The sequence below is a fragment of the Acomys minous genome, assembly GCF_964271855.1.
Source record: "Acomys minous genome assembly, chromosome: 12".
Taxonomy (NCBI): Eukaryota; Metazoa; Chordata; class Mammalia; order Rodentia; family Muridae; genus Acomys; species Acomys minous.
Genome location: NC_140493.1, coordinates 61,634,319 through 61,653,626, shown reverse-complemented (window position 1 = coordinate 61,653,626; position 19,308 = coordinate 61,634,319). Strand labels below are relative to the sequence as shown.

Below are 19,308 nucleotides of genomic sequence, written 5' to 3'. Positions count from 1 at the left end.
TATTAGGCTCATTTGCTCTTTGACATTTTTCTTTATCTGAAAACCATGAGGGCCAGCATCATCAGCCGTGATCTTACAATTTAGGAAGCTGCACTTTTATTATGAAAGCGCATAATTAACAATGGATAAAGTTACAAAAATAGAAGTGCTGTGGCCTGAAACTCTGAGAAAGGAAAACATTTTCATTGCTGTTGCTTAACCCAGCTGTTTTGCTTATATATATTGAGAGGTTCAGTTTTGTGTCTAAAACATCTCGGGGTTTGGTTTTGTCCCAAGTCTCTGATCCCTCTAGTAGTACTCACCCATTATATAGAGAACTATGTTTGTTTTCTCATTTTGATGAGACTGTCAAGCTATCTCAAGAAAAACACTGTAAGCCAGTTAAGCTAGAGCAATTGAATTCTCTCCTGGGGAATTTCACCTGGGTTGTGGCCAATGATGAAATAATAACATTTCTTAATGTCTAGTGAACTCCATGATTTATCTTCAGGATCAAGTAGGAACAGACACTTCAGGACAGGCAGGTGAATAGTTACATTAATTATGAAAGTGTGTTTTTATAACACTTAACACTAGCAGTTTTGTATAGAGGTTATCTCCTGCCACAGGCACTGAGTAAGTTCCAGCTATTGTATGGTAACTTCTTAGCAGGGACAAGTCTGAAATTCAACTCTAGGAATTTAACAACCACCCCCACCCCCAATCAAAACTGAATGGGAAAAGTATGGAAGATAATCAAGGTTTCCCCTTTGAGATTTTTGTTTTATTTTTATTTGAAATTTAAACTTGGGTATATTTAGATTCCATATCCAAAGTATTTCCATGACACACTGTGCTGACTGCTTTCATGTCATCTTGATACAAGCCAGAGTCATTTGGGAAGATGAACTTCAGTTTGGAAAAGGCCCCCCCTGTTGGCCTGTAGGCTAGTCTGTGACACGTTCTCTTGATTGGTCAGTGTTGGTTGAGGGCACAGCTCACCAAAGAAGGAGCGATAAGAAAGCAGGCTGAGCAAGCCAGGAAACAGCACCCCTCCGTGGGCTCTGCATCAGCTCCTGCCTCCAGGTTCCTGCCTTGAGTTCCAGCCCTAACTTCTCTCTGTGGCTGGAATATGTAGGTTGAAACAACTCCTTCCTCTCCCACTTGCTCTTGACCATGCTGTTTTATCATCAATAGAGACGCCAAATAAGAAACACATTAATGACATAAAACAAGAAATAAATTTGGTTTTAATTTTGAGTATTTATTCTGTTGTAGCACACATAGAAGGCTGATAATTTTGGAGGCCCATAAATATATACGTAAACAACCAAATTTTAAAATATGTGAACCATGTACATCTTTTTAAATCCTTGAAGGCAAATACTCTTGGAAATAGTAGACACTTAGTGTTTATTTGTAGGTTTATTTGTTTGGCAAATGCTTAGTTGACAATATCATACATATTTCATTTTTAATTTCTTTATTTTTAATTTATTCATTTTATATCCTGATTATAGCCTCCTCCCTCGTATTCTCCTGGTCCTACCCCAGACTCTCCCTCCCTCTTTGCCCCTACTCTAGTCCTCAGAAAGGGGGAGCGCTCTTGACCTACCATCTGACCCCAGCCTACCAAATCTCTTCTGGACTGCCTGCATTCTGTGGCCTGACAAGGCTGCCCTGCCAGAGGAAAGTGGTCAATTAGTGGGCAACAGAGTCCATGTCAGAGGCAGCCCCATATTATAGGGTTCACATGGAGAATGTACTTTCTATGGATGGCATCTGAGCAAGGGGTCTAGGACCTCTCCATGAATGGTCCTTGGTTGCTGCATCAGTCTCTGCATGTCCCTCCATGGCCCAGATTTGTTGGCTCTGTTGTTCTTGTGGAGCTCCTGTCCCCTTCAGGTCCTTCTATACCCAGCTCTTCTATAAGGCTCCCTGCATTCTGCCTCAGTTTGACGGTGAGTATCCACATCTGCTTCAATCCCCTGCTGGATGGAGTCTTTCAGAGGACCTCTATGACGGGCCCTGTCCTGTCCCTCTCCTCAAGCTCTTCTCTGTCTGTCCTGTTTGCCCTTCTGATGAGACTCAAGCATCCTCCCTATGTCCTCCATGTTACTTAACTTCTTTAGGTCTGTGGACTGTAGTATGCTTATACTGTACTAATGGCTAATATCCACTTATAATTGAGTATATCCCATGAATTCCTTTCTGGGTCTGGGTAGCCTCACCCAGGATTATCTTTTCTAGTTGTAATTTGCCTGCAAATTTCATGATTTCTTTGTTTTTAATAGCTGCATAATATTCCATTGTGTAAATGTACCGTACTAGTTTTATCCATTTTTCAGTTGAGGGACATCTCAGTTGTTCCTCATTCTGGCTATTACCAATAAAGGTGCCATGAACATAGTTGGGCGAATGTTGTATAGTGCAGCATCTTTTGGGTATATGCCCAGGAGTGGTGTAGCTGTGTCTTGAAGTAGAGCTATTCCCAGGCAACTGAGGAAGTGCCAGATGGATTTCCAAAATGGTTGTACAAGTTTGCACTCGCACCAGAAATGGAAGCATGTTCCCCTTTCTCCACATCCTCCCCAGCATGTTCTGTCACCTGAGTTTTTATCTTAGCCATTCTGACAGGTATAAGATAGAATCAAAGAATTGTTTTGATTTGCATTGCCCTGATGACTAAGCACATTGAGCATTTCTTTAAGTGCTTCTCAGCCATTAGAGATTTGTCTGTTGAGAATTTTGTTTAGCTCTGTAGCTCATGTTTTAATTGAATTATTTGATTTGTTGGTGTTTAATGTTTTGAGTTCTTTATATATTTTGAATATTAGCCTTTTGTCAGATGTAGGGTTGGTGAAGATCTTTTCCAAGTCTGTAGGCTGTTATTTCACTCATTCTATAAAGTGTGCTCTGCCTTACAGAAACTTTTAAGTTTTATGAGGTCTGATTTCTGTTGGTGTTCTGTTCAAGAAGTTCTGTTCCATGGCAATGAGTTCAAGGCTCTTCTCCACTTTTTCTTCTAGCAGACTTATTGTGTCCTGCTTTATGTTGAGGTCTTTAATCCACTTAAACTTTAGTTTCATGCAGGTGATAAATAATGGATCTATTTTCATTTTTCTATGTGTAGACGTCCAGTTAGACCCACCCCAGCACCATTTGTTGAAGATGCTGTCTTCTTTTCCATTGTATGGTTTTGGGTTGTGGGTTTATTCCAAGATTTTCTTGGCTATTTGGGGATTTTTGTTTTTCTATACGACGTTAAGAATTGTTCTTTCAAAGTCTATAAAGAATTATGTTGGCATTTTGATGGGAATTGCATTTGGTAAGATGGCCATTTTTACTGTTAATCCTACTGATCCATGTGCATGGGGCATCTTTCCATTTTCTGATATCTTATTCAATTTCTCTCTTTAGAGCCTTGGAGTTTTTTGTTTTTTTTAAAGATTTATTTAATTATTATAGTGTTTTGCCTGCATGTACACCTGCATGCCAGAAGAGGGCACCAGATCTCATTATAGATGGTTATGAGCCACCATGTGGTTGCTGGTAATTGAACTCAGGAACTTTGAAAGAGCAGCCAGTGCTCTTAACTTCTTAGCTATCTTTCCAGCCTGAGACTTCGAGGTTTTCTTCATACAAGTCTTTCTCTTGCTTCTTTAGAGTTATACCAAGATACTTTTTTTTTTTTTGTGGCAAGTGTGAAGGGTGTTGTTCCCCTAATTTCTCAGCCTGCTTGTCTTTTTATACAGGAGGGTGATTGATTTCGTATCCAGCCACTTTGCTGAAGGTGTTTCTCAGCTGTAGGAGTTCCTTGACAGAATTTTTGGGATTACTAGTGTATACTATCATGTCATCCACGAATAGTGAATCTTTGACTTCTTCTTTTCCAATTGGTGTCCTCTTGATCTCCTTTAATTGTCTTATTGTTCTAGCTAGGAATTTAAGTACTATATTGCAGAGATACAGAGAGAGTGGACAGCATTGTCTAGTCCCTGATTTCAGTGAAATCAAGTTTCTCTCCATTTAGGTTCATGTTGGCTATAGGCTTGCTGTATATTGCCTTTACTGCATTAAGGTATATGCTCTGTATCCCTGATCTCTCCAAGACTATTAACATGAATGGATTTTGGATATATATATATATATTTTTTGCATTTTTACTCAAAGAAAATAATCATGTGGTTTTCTTCTTTCTTTTTTTTAATGGTGGATTACACTGATGGCTTTCCATATATTGAACCACCCCTCCATTCCTGGGTTGAAACCTACTTAGTCATGGTGGATGATATTTTTGATTGTTCTTAGATTAGGTTTGCAAATATTTTATTGAGTATTTTTGCATCAATGATCATAAATGGAATTGCTCAGAAATTCTCTTTCTTTGTTGGGTCTTTGTGTGGTTTAGGTATCCAGATGACTGTGGCTTCATAGAATGAGTTTGGTACCATTCCTTCTGTTTGTATTTTGTGGAATAGTTTAAAGAGTATTAGTATTAGTTCCTCCTTGAAGGTCTTGTAGAACTGGTCTGGCCCTGGGTTTTTGGGTATTTTTTTTCTTGCTTTTTGGGGGTGTAGACTTTTAATGACTGCTTCTATTTCCTTAGAGGTTATATGACTGTTTAAACTATTTACCTGATCAGTTTTGGTAAGTGGAATCTGTCAAGAAATTTGTCCATCTCATTTAGATTTTCAAATTTTGTGCCATATAGACATTTGAAGACCTAATGAGGTTTTGGATTTCCTTGGTGTCTGTCTTTATGCCTCCTTTTTCATTTCTGATTTTGTTGCTTTGGATACTCTCCATTTGCCTTTTAGTTAGTTTGGCTAATGGATTTTTATCTTGTTGATTTTCTTTAAAAAAAAAAAAAAGCTCTTAGTTTCATTGATTCTTTGAATTGTTTTCTTTGTTTCTAATTTATTGATTTTAGCCCTGAGTTTGATTATTTCCAACTGTCTACTCCTCTTGCATGTGTCTGCTTCTTTTTTCGCTAGGGCTTTCAGGTGTGCTGTTAAGTTGCTTGTATGATATGTCTCCACTCCTTTTAGGAACACACTTAGTGCTCTGAACTTTCTTCTCAGCACTGCTTTCATTGTGTCTTATAGGTTTGTATATGTTGTGCCTTAATTTTCATTGAATTCTAGGAAGTTTTTTATTTCTTTATTTCTTCCTTGACCCAGTTGTCATTGAGAAGATAATTGTTCCGTTTCTATATGTGTATAGGCTTTTTGTTTTTTATATTGTTATTAAAGTTCAGCTGTACTCGGGTGTGATAAGATAGAAGGGGTTATTTCAGGATTCTTGTATCTGTTGAGGCTTGCTTTGTAATCAACCAAATGATCATTTTTGGTGAAGCCTCTGTGAGGTACAGAGAAGAAGGTTTAATCTTTTGTGTTTGGGTGAAAAGTTTTTTTAGATATCTGTTAGGTCCATTTGATTCATGCCATGCTAGTTTCATTATTTCTCTTTATGGTTTTATCACTATGATCTGTCCATTGGTGAGAGTGGGGTGCTAAAGTCTCCTGCTATTAACGTGTGGGGTTCCATGTGTGATTTAAGCTTTAGTAAAGTTTCTTTTAGGAATTTGGGTGCCCGTGTGTTTTGAGCATAGATGTTCAGAAATGAGATGTGATCTTGGTGGAATTTTCCTTTGATGAGTATGAAGTGTCCTTCCTCATCTATTTTGAATAATTACTTGAGAGCCTATTTTATTAGGTATTAAAATAACTACTCCAGTGTGCATCTTGTGTCTGTGTACTTGGAAAACCTTTTTCCAGCCCTCTACTGCTCAGGAAATGTGTATCGTTGTGTCTGAGATCTCTACATTCCTGCATTCCAGCCCAGGCCAGTGTAGGTGTTAAAGAGTGCATGAGTGAGAAACATTAAGGAAGTAGTGTACATTGTTGAGCTTTTTCTTTAATTTGAAGTTGTTTATTAAAGAATAAAGTATGTTCACATAAAGAATGCCTAATTCTATAGAATGTTAAAATAACTACACTTATTTCCAAAGTTTTATTTCAAACGAGGGGAGCATGTCATTTCAGATTAGGAGGCAGTTGTCTTTTAAAGGGCACCTAGCCCAGCGTTAGGAAGCATTTACATATGACGTGTCTCATAAGATGGCTAGCTTAAATTCTTCAGATGAACTTATAAATGTTTCTCTTTAAATGAGTTGCCAGCACACTTACACAGCACATAAGCCACAAAAATCAGGTTTCCTTCTCTTTTTTTGAACATACATTCTCCCCTACAGTTTCCCTTCCCTGCACTCCTCCCAGTTCCTCCCTACTTTTTCTCCCCTCCGCATTCACTTGCTTTCTGTCTCTCTTTAGAAAAGAACAGGCTTATGATTATGAAATCTCACATATAGAGCTAGGGATCACCAGGCACACAAACTTGAAATTTAAGAATAAGCGCACATTGCGATAATTTCATTTGTGAAAATATGGATACCAAACTTTCTTCCTTACATTATTGGTTTACTCTCTGAATCTGATCCCTAAGTGCGTAGCCCTTGACCTAGCAGTAACCAAATAGAGGTGGCTCTACTTCAGGAATTTGTCATAATCCCTAGTTTCACCCATGAGTGTGTTCAATGTTGGCAAAAGAACTTGTTGCTACCAAAACTGAAACAAGATCCTTGAAACAGAAAGGATGTTGCCATGGAAAAATGAGGTAACACCCAGTGCAGCTGCAGTGCATTCATGAATAGGATATTTTTTTAAAAGATCATTTGTGTTTGGTGCGGTGCAGAGGGTCCCAACCAGGTGGTTTCCATGAACAAAATCTGACCCCCGCCTTCAGGATGTCTTACTGGCAGATTACTTCATTTTCTTTCCCTTGGATCGTCATGTCCTTACATTAATGCAGAATTTATAGCTGCACACTTATGACCAGGGATATAAATCACTCAACATTTTACACTAAACCACAGTTTAGACACACAGTTTAACAGTTATTCTAAAAGTGTAAAAAAGCTTCGTATGATAGCCTCACTGTATAGAATACGTGTTACTCCACAATACTTTCAATGAATTTTTAGTATGTGTGTTTGGATTCCACTCACTAAAGGGACCCTCATCACGGATGACATGTTTCAGAAAGCTTATCCTGTAGAGTTTGCACCTAACTCAGACATGTGTACACTGTTGATCCTGTGTGCGTTATTCATTGTTTCCATGCTATGAAACAGGTGATTTTTCAGTTGTGGAGTAGGATGCTTTTTATTTCAGGAATCAGAATGCAATTAAAATTTTATTTCTAAAGCTGACTTTGTGTATATGGTCACATTTTAGCATATTAAACAAATGGCCTCACATTGTTGAGAGCATTTTAAACATAATATCAATAGCTGTATGAAATGTTAATATTTACTTATATTTTACTTTTTTCTCATGCATTAGGAAAGAATGCTCACTTAGGTTGTACAATTAAATATCACTAATGCATTATGTTAAATATTTCAGTCGTACTAGTGAGACATAATACTATTTAGACTTACTTCTGAATGAAGTATGTTGTGAACTTGATCAGATCATCAACTTTTAAATACTTGCAAACTTAAAGCTGCAATATAAGGTTCTAGAAATAATAGAATTCAATTAGTATATCATATGCATTTGCTTTTTGCAAAAGGTTATGTGCCCTTTTTTCTTCACTGAATTCAGTGGTTGTCCAGACTCAGAAATGTGAAGCAAACAGGGCTATTTTTTATTATTGTTGTTGCCGTTGTTGTTTTGCTTCTTCTATTTTTATTTTATTTTTTAAATAGTTTATTCAGATTACATCTTAATTGTTATCCCGTCATTTGTATCTTCCCATTCTCCCCTCCCTTCCCTAGAGCTGTGACTGAAGGAGACCTCCTTCCCCACCACATGATCATGGCCTCTCAGGTCTCATCCACATAGCCGCCTACCCTTCCTCTGAGTGCCACCAGGCCTCCCCACTGGGGAAGTAGTCAAACAGGGGGCAGCATAGTTCATGTCAAACTTTCCACACAACTGTGGCGAATGAGCTGTCCATTGAGTAGACCTGAATAGGGGGTCAAGGTTTACTGCATGCATTGTCCTTGGCTGATATACTTTGAGCAGAACCCCTGGGTCCAGATCTGGCAGCCTTGATAGCCTTCTCGGAGGTTCCAGGAGCCTCTGGGTCCTTCCATTTCCCCATCCTCCCATTCCTTTCTCATCTGGAGATCCAATAGGAAGTCCCAGCATCTGTCCCATTGCCCTGCTAGATGAAGACTCTGAGAGGACACCCATGTTGGGCTAGTGTCCATTTATAAGTGAGTGTATACCATGTGTATCTTTCTGGGTCTGGGGTAACTCACTCAGGATGATCATTTCTAGTTCGATCTATTTGCCTGCAAATTTCAAGATTTCCTTGTTTGTAATAGCTGAGGAGTATTCCATAGTGTAAATGTACCACAGTTTCTTTATCCATTCTTCCACTGAGGGACATCTAGGTTGTTTCTAGATTCTGGCTACTACGAGTAAGGCTGCTATAAACATAGTTGAGCAAATGTCCTTGTTGTGTGGTGGAGCATCTTAGGGTACATGCCAAGGGGTGGAATAGCTAGGTCTTCAGGAAGCCTTATTTCCAGTTCTGAGAAAGTGCCAGATTGATTTCCAGAGTGGTTGTACAAGTTTGCATTCCCACCAGCAATGGAGGCGTGTTCCTCTTTCTCCACATCCTCGCCAGCATGTGCTGTCACATAAGTTTTTTTATCTTAGCCATTATGATGGGTGTAAGATGGAATCTCAGAGTCGTTTTGATTTGCATTTCTCTGATGACTAAGGAGCATTGAGCATTTCTTTAAGTGTTTCGCAGCCATTCAATATTTCTCTGTTGAGAATTCTCTGTTTAGTTCTGAGCCCCATTTCTTAATTGGGTTATTTGGTTTGGTGGTGTTTAATTTCTTGAGTTCTTTATATATTTTGGATATTAGACCTTTGTCAGATGTAGGGTTGGTGAAGATCTTTTCCCAGTCTGTAGGCTGTCACTCTGTTCTGTTGACAGTGTCTTCTGCCTTATAGAAGCTTCTCAGCCTCATGAGGTCCCATTTATTAATTGTTGACCTTAGAGCCTGGGCTGTTGGTGTTCTTTTCACGAAGTTGTCTTCTGTGCCAATGAGTTCAAGTTTCTTTCCCCCTATTTCTTCTAACAGAATTAGAGTCTCTGGTTTTATGTTGAGGTCTTTAATCCACTTGGCCTTGAGTTTTGTGCATAGTGATAAATATGGGTCTACTTGCATTTTTCTACATGTAAACGTTTTGTTAGACCAGCACCATTTGTTGAAGATGCTATCTTTTTTCCATTGTATAGATTTGGCTTCTTTGTCAAAAATCATTGAATTTTAGAAAGTCTTTCATTCTTTATTTCTTCCCTGACCCAGTTGTCATTGAGTAAAGAGTTGTTCACTTTCCATGTGTGTGCAGGCTTTGTGTTAATTATGTTGTTGTGGAGGTCCAGCTTTAGTCCATGGTGATCTGCTAGGATACAAGGTATTATTGTGTAATAATTTGAATGTATATGTAAAAAATATTTAGTAAAAAAAGAAATAAAATAAAATAGTTCCTCAGTGGAGGAAAATAACAACAACAAAACCAGTCAACTAAGACTGTTAGAACTTCCCCTTCACTGGTTCTGAATTGAAAAGAAGCACAAAACACTGATATCACTGAGGATTGCCCTTGGGCCTATTTGGTTTTAATGCTCTATAGATCTGATGTGTTAAGTAACTGTTCTTAATTTTTAAGGAGAATTAAACATTTTGTGTAAAAATCACAATTTACATAATAAATTGAAGTTTAAAAATGATACAAAGTACTTTGATTTCTAAGACTTTTCATATTCCCATGTGTAACACCTATGGCACATGTATGTATATACATTTTGCCTCTTTGGAAATACACACAAAGTTTAATACACAGTCCTCTTCTCTTAATGATTGTTTATTGCTAAAAACTGAATATTTTACTTATGTGTTCATCTATTTTAGGTTTTTTAAATACAGGTTCCCAATGAGTATAAAAATAGCATTATTAATAAAAAAAAAAGTTCATAGCTTTGTCTGTTGCTGCTAAGTAAATCTAATGTCCTGGAGAAGCAAGAGTGACTATGTCTTTCCCTGTTATCAGCACATTTCCTGTCTCCATCCTGGTCCTTGAAAACCAGTGGTGAAGGGCAGCTGCATGTTTTATCTCCTGTCGCCGGATGCTTTGGCCAGGTTTATAGCTGCAAAGATGGGTTTTGAATTGTCACTTGGATCTCTTAAGTAAAATCACTTTTGACGACATATGCAGGGCTTGTTTCCACTTTTGACTTCATTATTTGTTGTAAAGATATGAGTAGTTGAAGTGTTTGATCTGATGAAATATTTTAATTCTTCCTTTCTCTTCTAGCTTGATGTACAGTCCTGCTGTGTATTCATTCCAAACGACAGCCTGCCTTCCCCAAGTACAATTGTATCTGGCGACATCCCTGGAACAGTAAGAAGTTGGTACCATGGACAAAGCAGCATACCCGGAACGCTTGTCCTCTGTTTGCCACAAATCAAGGTTATTAGTGCTGGCCACAAGTGCATGGAACCTCTGCAGGAGATTCCTTTCATCATCCCACGGCCAATCCTAGAAGAAGGTACATTTAATTTTTTTCATATTATTTTATGCTGCTAGTTGTACGGTTTCCCCCCAGTTTTTATCTCACTCATATGAGTGTTTTGCCTGCATGTACATCTGTTTACCATGTAAGTGCAGAATCCACTGAACCAGACAAGTACATCATACATATTTGGACAGGCGTTACAGGTCATTGTGAGCTGCCATATGGGTGCTGGGAATTGAACTCTGATTCTCTAGGAGAGCAGCTAGTGTTCTTAACTGCACAGCCATCTCTCCTGCCCTGTTTTGTTTTTTGACATATAGTATACATGTAAACCAACATTTATGTGAAGATTTGTTACAGTTGTACTAAGTGTACTGGTATATTTTATTGTTCTCATACTTTTATAATTTATATTGAAATAAATTATATATAAAATATACAATATGATTATTAGAATGAAAACATAGGGCAAATTTGGCTGAAAATTGGATTGGTGGTGGTGGTGGTGGTGGTTGTTGTTGTTGTTGTTGTTAAGATTTATTTATTCATTATGTAAACAGTGTTCTGCCTGCATGCCAGAAGAGGGCACCAGATCTCATTTGGTTCTGAGCCACCCTGTGGTTACTGGGAATTGAACTCAGGCCCTCTGGAAGAGCAGCCAGCTCTCTTAACTGCTGAGCCATCTCTCCAGCCCACATTTGGGTTTTATTTTATTAAAAAAAGAAACTATTTATATATTTTAATTATATTCCTTCCCCAACACCTTCCAGATTATCACTGTCTCTCTCTACCCACTCAACTTCAAGTCCCTTTTTTTCTTTCTCAGAAAAAAAAAATCAATAGGACAAAGACATAACATACCAAGACAAAACAAAAAGCACACATACACAGAAAAACATGGAGCCTGTTTTGTGTCAGTCAGCAACTCCTGGGTCCCACGGGGCCTGCCCTGGAGTGTGGTTGTTATACCCGTTGGTACTCCATTAGAGGAAACTAATTTTCTCATCCCTAGTGGGCGCCAGCTGCAAACAGCTTCTTGGTCAGGGGGGGGACTTTTATGCTCACTTCTCTTTCTCAATGCTGGGATTTTGTGCGGTTTTGGCTTGTACAGGTCTTTTGGGTGACATCACCCTCTCTGTGACTCTGTATGTATATCAGCCCTGTTGTGGTTTTTAAAGACACTATTTATATGGTGTCACTCACCGCCTCTGGCTTTGATAAAAACATCCTGTTTGCGTGTGATGCTCTAAAGTCCCTGACTCTTTGCACACTGTTTCGTTGTGGCTCTTGGTTGCTTCCCACCGACTGCAAGCGAAGCTCCTCCAGCGTGGTGGAGTGAGGATAAAGCCTATAGGCTTACACCACGTTGTCACCAGCCGTCTTCTCGTTGTTATGTTCTTTAAACCTGTGTGGTCTCAGGTTCTTAACCGTTTAAGTAGTGTCATCTATGGCTTTTATCTCATGGACTGGCCTTAGATCCAAGCAGAATGTCTTTCATTGTTCCCTTGATAACGTTTGTGTCCTGTATTGTACTGGTACATTTTCCAAGCAGGTCTCTCCTGTAGGTTTCACGGTTTGGAGCTTGGTGAAATTGATGATTACTTTTCTCTGTGTTTGTTTGTACTTCTCTCTGAAATTAACGATTACTCTGGTAGTGTATAAAGTTCCTTTCAGCACTGTGAACACTAGTCAGTCTGGGTGAAGTTTCTAGTTTTGTATGGTGTTCGGTGGCATAAATAAGTTGTGCCTTCAGCAATAGACCTTACCATCAAGTTATGGCGAGTAAACCAATAACCTTGAAATGTGATGTTTCGAGGCAGTGTGTGTGTGTGTGTGTGTGTGTGTGTGTGTGTGTGTGTGTGTGTGTGTGTGTTGTCTCTGTGAACCTTTCTTTGTCCAGGAACTCAATTAGATGTAATCCACTCCTGACACTGGAAGATTTACTTGGTTACATAAATGAATAGTTGGGCCTTGTCTCCTCTTATATAGTGACTTCATTTGGCTTCCTTTCTTATATGTATATGTACTGTATACATATACATGTATATGTATATACTGTAGCCAGCTTCTACAGAGGTAGGCTTCCATATGGCTTTTCAAAAGGCCCTAGGTGTTAGTAGTTGTCCCTTCCCTCCATTCCTCCTTCGCCTGCTCTCCACTCCTCTTCTCATTCTTTTCTAGTTTCCTCTTTTATATCTTTGTTACGCTAGACTCTATTTCTCCTTCCTTGGAATATCTCCACAACCCCACCCCACTGCCATCCCTTATTAGCTACCTAGCCTCGGTGGCAATTGAAACATGCGTAGCTAGAAATGATCATAATGAGTGAGTTAACCCAGAAGCAGAAAGACTCAAATGTTATATACTCACTTATATCTGCATATTAGCCCAAGGGGCATGTCCCATGAAAGCCTTCACTTACCAGGAAACTGAGACAGAGGGGAGGACATTCTAGTGGGACTCTAGATGAGAGAAGCATGGGAGAATGGCAAAGTAGAAGGATCCAGAGGGTCCTAGAAGCCTACAAGTAAAACATTATGATAGGCAGATTTGGGCACAGGGGTCCCGCTCAAACTAAGGCACCAGCCAAGGACAATACAGGCGGTAAACCTTAAACCCCTACCCAGATCTAGACAATGGACAGAACACTCTCCACAGTTGAATGGAGAGTGGGATATGACTTTCTCACATACTCTGGTGCCTCACCTTTGACCATGTCCCCTGGAGGGGGAGACCTGGTGGCACTCAGAGGAAGGACAGCAGGTTACCAAGAAGAAACTTGATACCCTATGAACATATACAGGGGGAGGTAATCCCCCTCAGGAACAGTCATAGGGGAGGGGAATAAGGGGAAAATGGGAGGGAGGGAAGAATGGGAGGATACAAGGGATGGGATAACCATTGAGATGTAACAAGAATAAATTAATAAGGGAGAAAAAAATGAAAAAAAAAAAGAAACATGCATAGCTATAGCATGAAAGCTAGCATCTACATACAAAAGAAGACATGCTTGTATATGTGTGTGCGTGTGCATGCGCAATGTGAGTGCGTGTGCGTGCACACGTTTCTCAGCTACCTCACTCAGGATGATGGTTACTAGTTCTATCCATTTACACGCAATTTCCATTTTTCCTTTACAGCTGCATAATGTTCCCTCGTATAAGCCTGCCACATGTGAATTATCCATTCATTAGTGATGATCATCTAGACTGTGCCTAGGTTCTAGCTATCATGAGTAGGGCAACAGAGAACATGGAGGGGCTAGTATCTTTGGAGTAAGATGTAGAGTCCTTTGGGTACCCAAAAGTGGTGTAGCTAGGTCTTGTGCTAGAGTAATTTTCAGCTTTTTGATGAACTGCTACATTGAATTCAGTAGGGGATAATCCAGTTTACAATCCTGCCAACAATAAATAAGCCAATTTGATTATTGTGGATAATCTTTTTCATGTGTTCTTATTTAGCTTATAAGTATTTTATTGAAAATTTTTGCATCTCTATTCAAAAAGGATATTGGTATATCACCTTCTTCCTTTTTGTAGAGGGTCTTTGTGTGGTTTTGGTATGAAGGTAATAGTGGCTATGTAGAAAAAAATGAAGAAATGTTCCTTCAGCTTCTGTTTTCCTTAATAACTTGAGTACTGTTGTTAGTTCTTGACTTCAGGTCTGTAGGATTCTGTGTTGAATTCATCTGGCTCTAGGTTTAAGCTTTCTCTTCAGAATGAAGTTGTCCTTCTAGTGCCTTCTGTAGAGCTGAATTGGTGAGCAGAAATGGATTAAATTTTATTGCTTTCTTTTTCCATAGATTGTGTGTGATAGTTATACTAGGTATAGTATTGTGAGTTGGCATCAGTGACATCTCAGAACTTGTTTAACAACTGTCCCGGGCCTTCCTTCTATCAGCTTTCATTAAAATTTAATGTGTTACTCTGATAGGTCTGCATTTGTAGATAATTGGGTTTTCCCCCTTGCAACTTTTAGTAACTTTTCTTTGTTCTGTTAATGTAGTCTTTTTATTGTCATGGGGAATTTTCTTTCTGATCCTGTGTATCTGGTGTTCTGTGTGCTGCTTGTACTGAGATGGGCATCTTTTTCTTAAGAAAGAGGAAATTTTCTTCCATGACTTTGTTAAGGATTTTTTTTAGATTTATTATTTTCTTTGACTTAGTTATCCATTTTTTCTACCTTCTTTTTAGGACCTTAAATTCTGTTTTCCATGTCTTCTAATCTATTGCTGAAGCTTACCTCTGAAGTTTTTGTTTGACATCATGAATTTTTTACTTCTCGTTCTATTTCAGTTTGCATTTTCTTTAGTGATTCTGTCTCTTTTGTAAATTATTTCATGATATGAATTGTCTCCATTATTTCTTTCAACTGTTTATGTTTTTGTTGTCTTATTTAAGGCATTTGTTAATATCCTCCTTAAAGTTTGTAAACATGCTCATGGCTGTGATTTGGAAGTCCTTGTCTAGTGCTTCAGCAAACTTGCTTGTCTCATGGTCTAAAACAGTTGTCTTCCTGGATTCTCGAGGAGGCATATTGCCTTGGCTGTTTGTGGTTGTGTCTTTGTACTAGAATACGGTGTAGATATATTTGTTGGGTGAGTATTCTGTTCTTTGGTTGCTGTTGTCCAATGTGTGTCCTAGCCAAGAGTGAAGACCATGGCATCGCTGAATCCCAAACCAAGTGTGGTGCTTTTGCCATCCCTGATAGAGAGCAGTTCTATGTCCCAGCCAAGTGTGGTGGCTGTAGAAGCCTTTGTAAAGTGTTACTCTGCTGATAAGTGGGGAGTCACAAAGGATTACAGATGGGTTAGAATCAAAGCCTTAAAAGGGAAGCTAGGAAGAACTAGGTGGACCCTGGGTCTGTACCAAGTGTTCACATCTGTACAGGTTGGGACTAGGCTAGGAGAAGGGGTTCCTGTGAGTAAGACTAAGTCTGGAGAGATCTGAATGAAGGTCAGGCAGAAGGATGGAGGTCTTCTAATCGAGCCCCAGCTTTGAGTGGCAGCTTCTGTGTGCCAACAGAGTCACACAGAACTGTTGGTGGGACAGAAGGAAAGGCTGAAAGGGGCAGCAGAAAGTATTATGGGATCTCTGATTCCCTAGGGGACAGGGAATTGGCTGGTGCTGTGAGGTGTTTTTATAGGCCAAAATAAAAATAAAAGAGGGAAGCCAGGCGTGGTGGCGCACGCCTTTAATCCCAGCACTTGGGAGGCAGAGGTGGGCAGATCGCTGTGAGTTTGAGGCCAGCCTGGTCTACAAAGTGAGTCCAGGACAGCCAAGGCTAACACAGAGAGACCCTGTCTCAAAAAACCAAAAAAAAAAAAAAAAAAAAAAAGAGGATGACTTTACTTGGAGCCAAGAATGAGTATATTATATAGAAGTAATAGAATATACTACTTTTCGGGTTTCTAATCTATTTGCACAAAGTAAATGATTATGAGATGACTTAAGCTGTGGTTCATTTTCCAGTTTGTATTTGCTTTCTCATATTGCAGTATTTTCAGTTCCAAATTCATACCTCTTTGAACTTTGACATACTCATTTCAAAAAAAGGTGAACTTGGGAAAGTTTGGAGTCATGAAGAAAGTAATATGATTCTGTATTTTAATAACAAGGCTCGAATTTTAACAGTACTAAATAGGTCAACAGTTTGTTTATATTATGAAGATATAAGAATAGTAATCCTGGTATTTGGATTACTATATATTCAGTTTATCACTAAAAGCAGGTAGTGTGTGTAGGTTTAAGCTCCAGATTTGATATTCATTTCTCTAACTTTCTTCAACTGAAATCTCCATTGGAAACTTTTCAGGGCTGGGAATGTGACATATTAACAGGAGAGTTTTTCAAAACTCTTTTTGTATCATCTTTGTCTTGATACAAGTATCCTTTCTCTAGCACCTTGGATACATTCATTCTTTCATATATGAGTCTGGATACTAGGAACTCCCTCCTACCCTTGTCTTGTGGTGGTGAGAATCCAACCAAGATCCTTGTATATCTCATGTTCAATGCTCTGGTCATAAAGATTATGTTAAGATCAACTAGTGAGTTCTGGGGACTCTTTTTCTTAAGTACAGAATTTAATTTTTAAGGTTTAAGTGATTTTTACTGCTGTTTGTTAATATTTGTATAACAACTTTTAAAGATTTAATTCCTATGAAACCAAATTTCTTCTAAAATATCTAATTTATTATTCCTAATCACAGCCATGAACATGTTTACAAACTTTAAGGAGGATATGAACAAATGCCTTAAATAAGACAACGAAAACATAAACAGTTGAAATATCTAATTTATTATTCACACTTTTGGGCAATCCTCATGGATGTTGGGTTTCTTTTCCTACAAAAGAAATACCCCACTGGACATTACTCACCATTCCCTCTGCTCTCAGCCTGGTAGCAATTGCCAATCTGTATTATACCTGCATGAAATTGGTGTTTTAAATACTTTATATGAATGGAGGCATAGTGTACGGTCTTCTGTGATTGACATTTTAAAATAATCTGTGTTGTAGCAAGCCTCGTTCTTTTGGATATTAGGCTTAACGTGGTTTGCTGCTATCTCCTTTTCAGCCTTCTTTCCCTTCTTTTCCTTCCTTTGTCATCCCCTCTCATCACAATCCTTGGCCCAGCCATGGTTAGTTCTGTGCATCCTGTGGTTTCCCTGCTAAGGTGAGGAGAACAGACGTGATCCCCGTCTTCTCCTCTTCTCAGGCCCATCGTCTAGCATGACATGTGCACTGTGGTACTGGTAGTCTGTATGAAGTTTCAGAGGATTCTTAGTAAATAGGATGGCAGATGTAAGCAAAAAAAAAAGTATTTAAAATTAAATGGTTAATTTCTGACGTGTTTGAAAGTCTATCAGTAATTCAAACAGATTCTTTATTGAGAGCCTTTGTTGAACATTACAGAAATGATTACTGGGGTGAATTGGATGCTATCTAATTAGAGATTTGAGGCTCTTTCTGTACTCACTTATTTTTAAAGTTCAAAATGTGGGATTCTCTGCTGAAATGTATCAACTGATTTTCGATGTGGTGCAAAGTGATGATCTCTGCTTATAGACAGATCCAGTCTTTGTAGGGTGTTTGGGTCAAAATCAACATCTTGAGTTTCATTAGGGAACTCTTGCAGTGAGCCTTGCAGATGTAATTTGCTACGTCCAGCCAACACCTCTGAGCAGATGGGCTTCTACCCTGTGCCTAGCAGAGGTTTGTTATTTCTTCTTTGAAAAAGTTGCCTGTGACTTTAATAAAATATTTTGACAGAAATGGAATATTGAGATCATTTGTAAGTTAAAACTTTGCTGTTGTTGGATTTAGTGAGTTTCAGTAGAACCTTATGTGAAATTATTCAGAATCTATGTAAAACTTAAGTGCTTCTTTTGTTGTTCTTGTCTGCCCTTTGGTTTGTGTACATTGTTCCATTTTAGGTTTGAATGCAGTTTCATAATCAGTTTCTATCATTAAAGACGATGGTTATGTGATGTTGCAATGTTTTGTTTTCCTGTTTTCTCTAGGCTTGTTTGATTTATTATTGTGATTTATTATCGTTGTGCAAATAGGAATCCTTCAATTCTCAGAAAAGAACTGCCAACTACCTTGAAAATGACCGTCCATGTTTTTCAAATGATGTTAATTATAGACTGGACCTGAGTCCAGGCTAGCATAGAGTTTGCAGTCCTCCCGAGTGATGAGATCAGATGTGCTGTCACATCTTTTGTGGTGCAGCTTGTGTGTCACCTAAATCTACTTAGTATGGTGGCTACAGGCATGATTCTCTCACAAATCACATTCAGCCTGCTCCATCCTTTATGTATCTGTAGATTCTGTGGGTTCTAAATACTAAAAATAGATTCTTACACCACACTCCATGCTAGCCAGTTTTACATTTCTTAATGTCTAGAACATTTATTTTAAAACAAAAACTAGGTTACCAGAACTAAAATGTTATTTTTTGACATTGAGAAAAAGGTAATTTTAAAAATTATAATGTAAAATCAGCATATAATGTGTTGGATACCATTGTGACACTTCATTTTAGGTTCACAACAATGGAAATATCCTATATATTCTATATCCCTACACATGTAGTTCATAGAATCACAGACTTATATGCTGTACTGTCTACAATTGATGAGCCTCTTGAGGTATCTCCCCCTCTCAAAGTTCATAGTGTACTTTAGCTTAGGACTGTCTTTTGGTGGTATACATTGCGTAACTTAAGAGAAATTTTATAATGGCAAATTTTTACCATCATCTTTTTGTGCATAGTATTTTCTCTGCCCAAATTATTTATGAGAGCTGCACTTAGTCATCTATCTGCTCCTTCATCTGCTAGAACAGTTAGCACTCAATGATTTTGTTGTTTATTGCCTGCTGGCTAATCATTTTTAGATATGATATAGTTTGGCATCGAATGTGTGGTGTTTTCACAGCAACTTCTTTAACTCAATACTGTACAGTTGCATTTCTTCTGCTTGTTTTATGGCTAATAGATCTTTCACTTCTTTATACTAAGATCCCACTGTCTGTTTATCCATTCGCCAATTTGAAATATCTTAATCACTTCCAAATTTTGGCAATTTATGGATCTTACACACACACACACACACACACACACACACACACCTACATATAATTTCTTTTATGTTAGAGCAGCTCTGTTGGGTAATTACAAAAGTGTGTGATTATTGGCTTGTGTACTCAATGTTT

At 38.4% G+C, this 19,308-nt stretch overlaps 1 protein-coding gene across 2 annotated transcripts in view; it reads left to right on the top strand.

The window, feature by feature from the left end:
- The window catches only part of VPS13B (vacuolar protein sorting 13 homolog B), a 517,649-nt gene that overhangs the window by 218,191 nt on the left and 280,150 nt on the right, over nucleotides 1–19,308 (top strand). For both annotated transcript variants that reach the window (XM_084803053.1, XM_084803052.1), the window contains exon 23: nucleotides 10,386–10,620. In XM_084803053.1, the coding sequence (XP_084659179.1) occupies nucleotides 10,386–10,620 (235 nt within the window). The remainder of the gene's footprint in view (nucleotides 1–10,385; nucleotides 10,621–19,308) is intronic.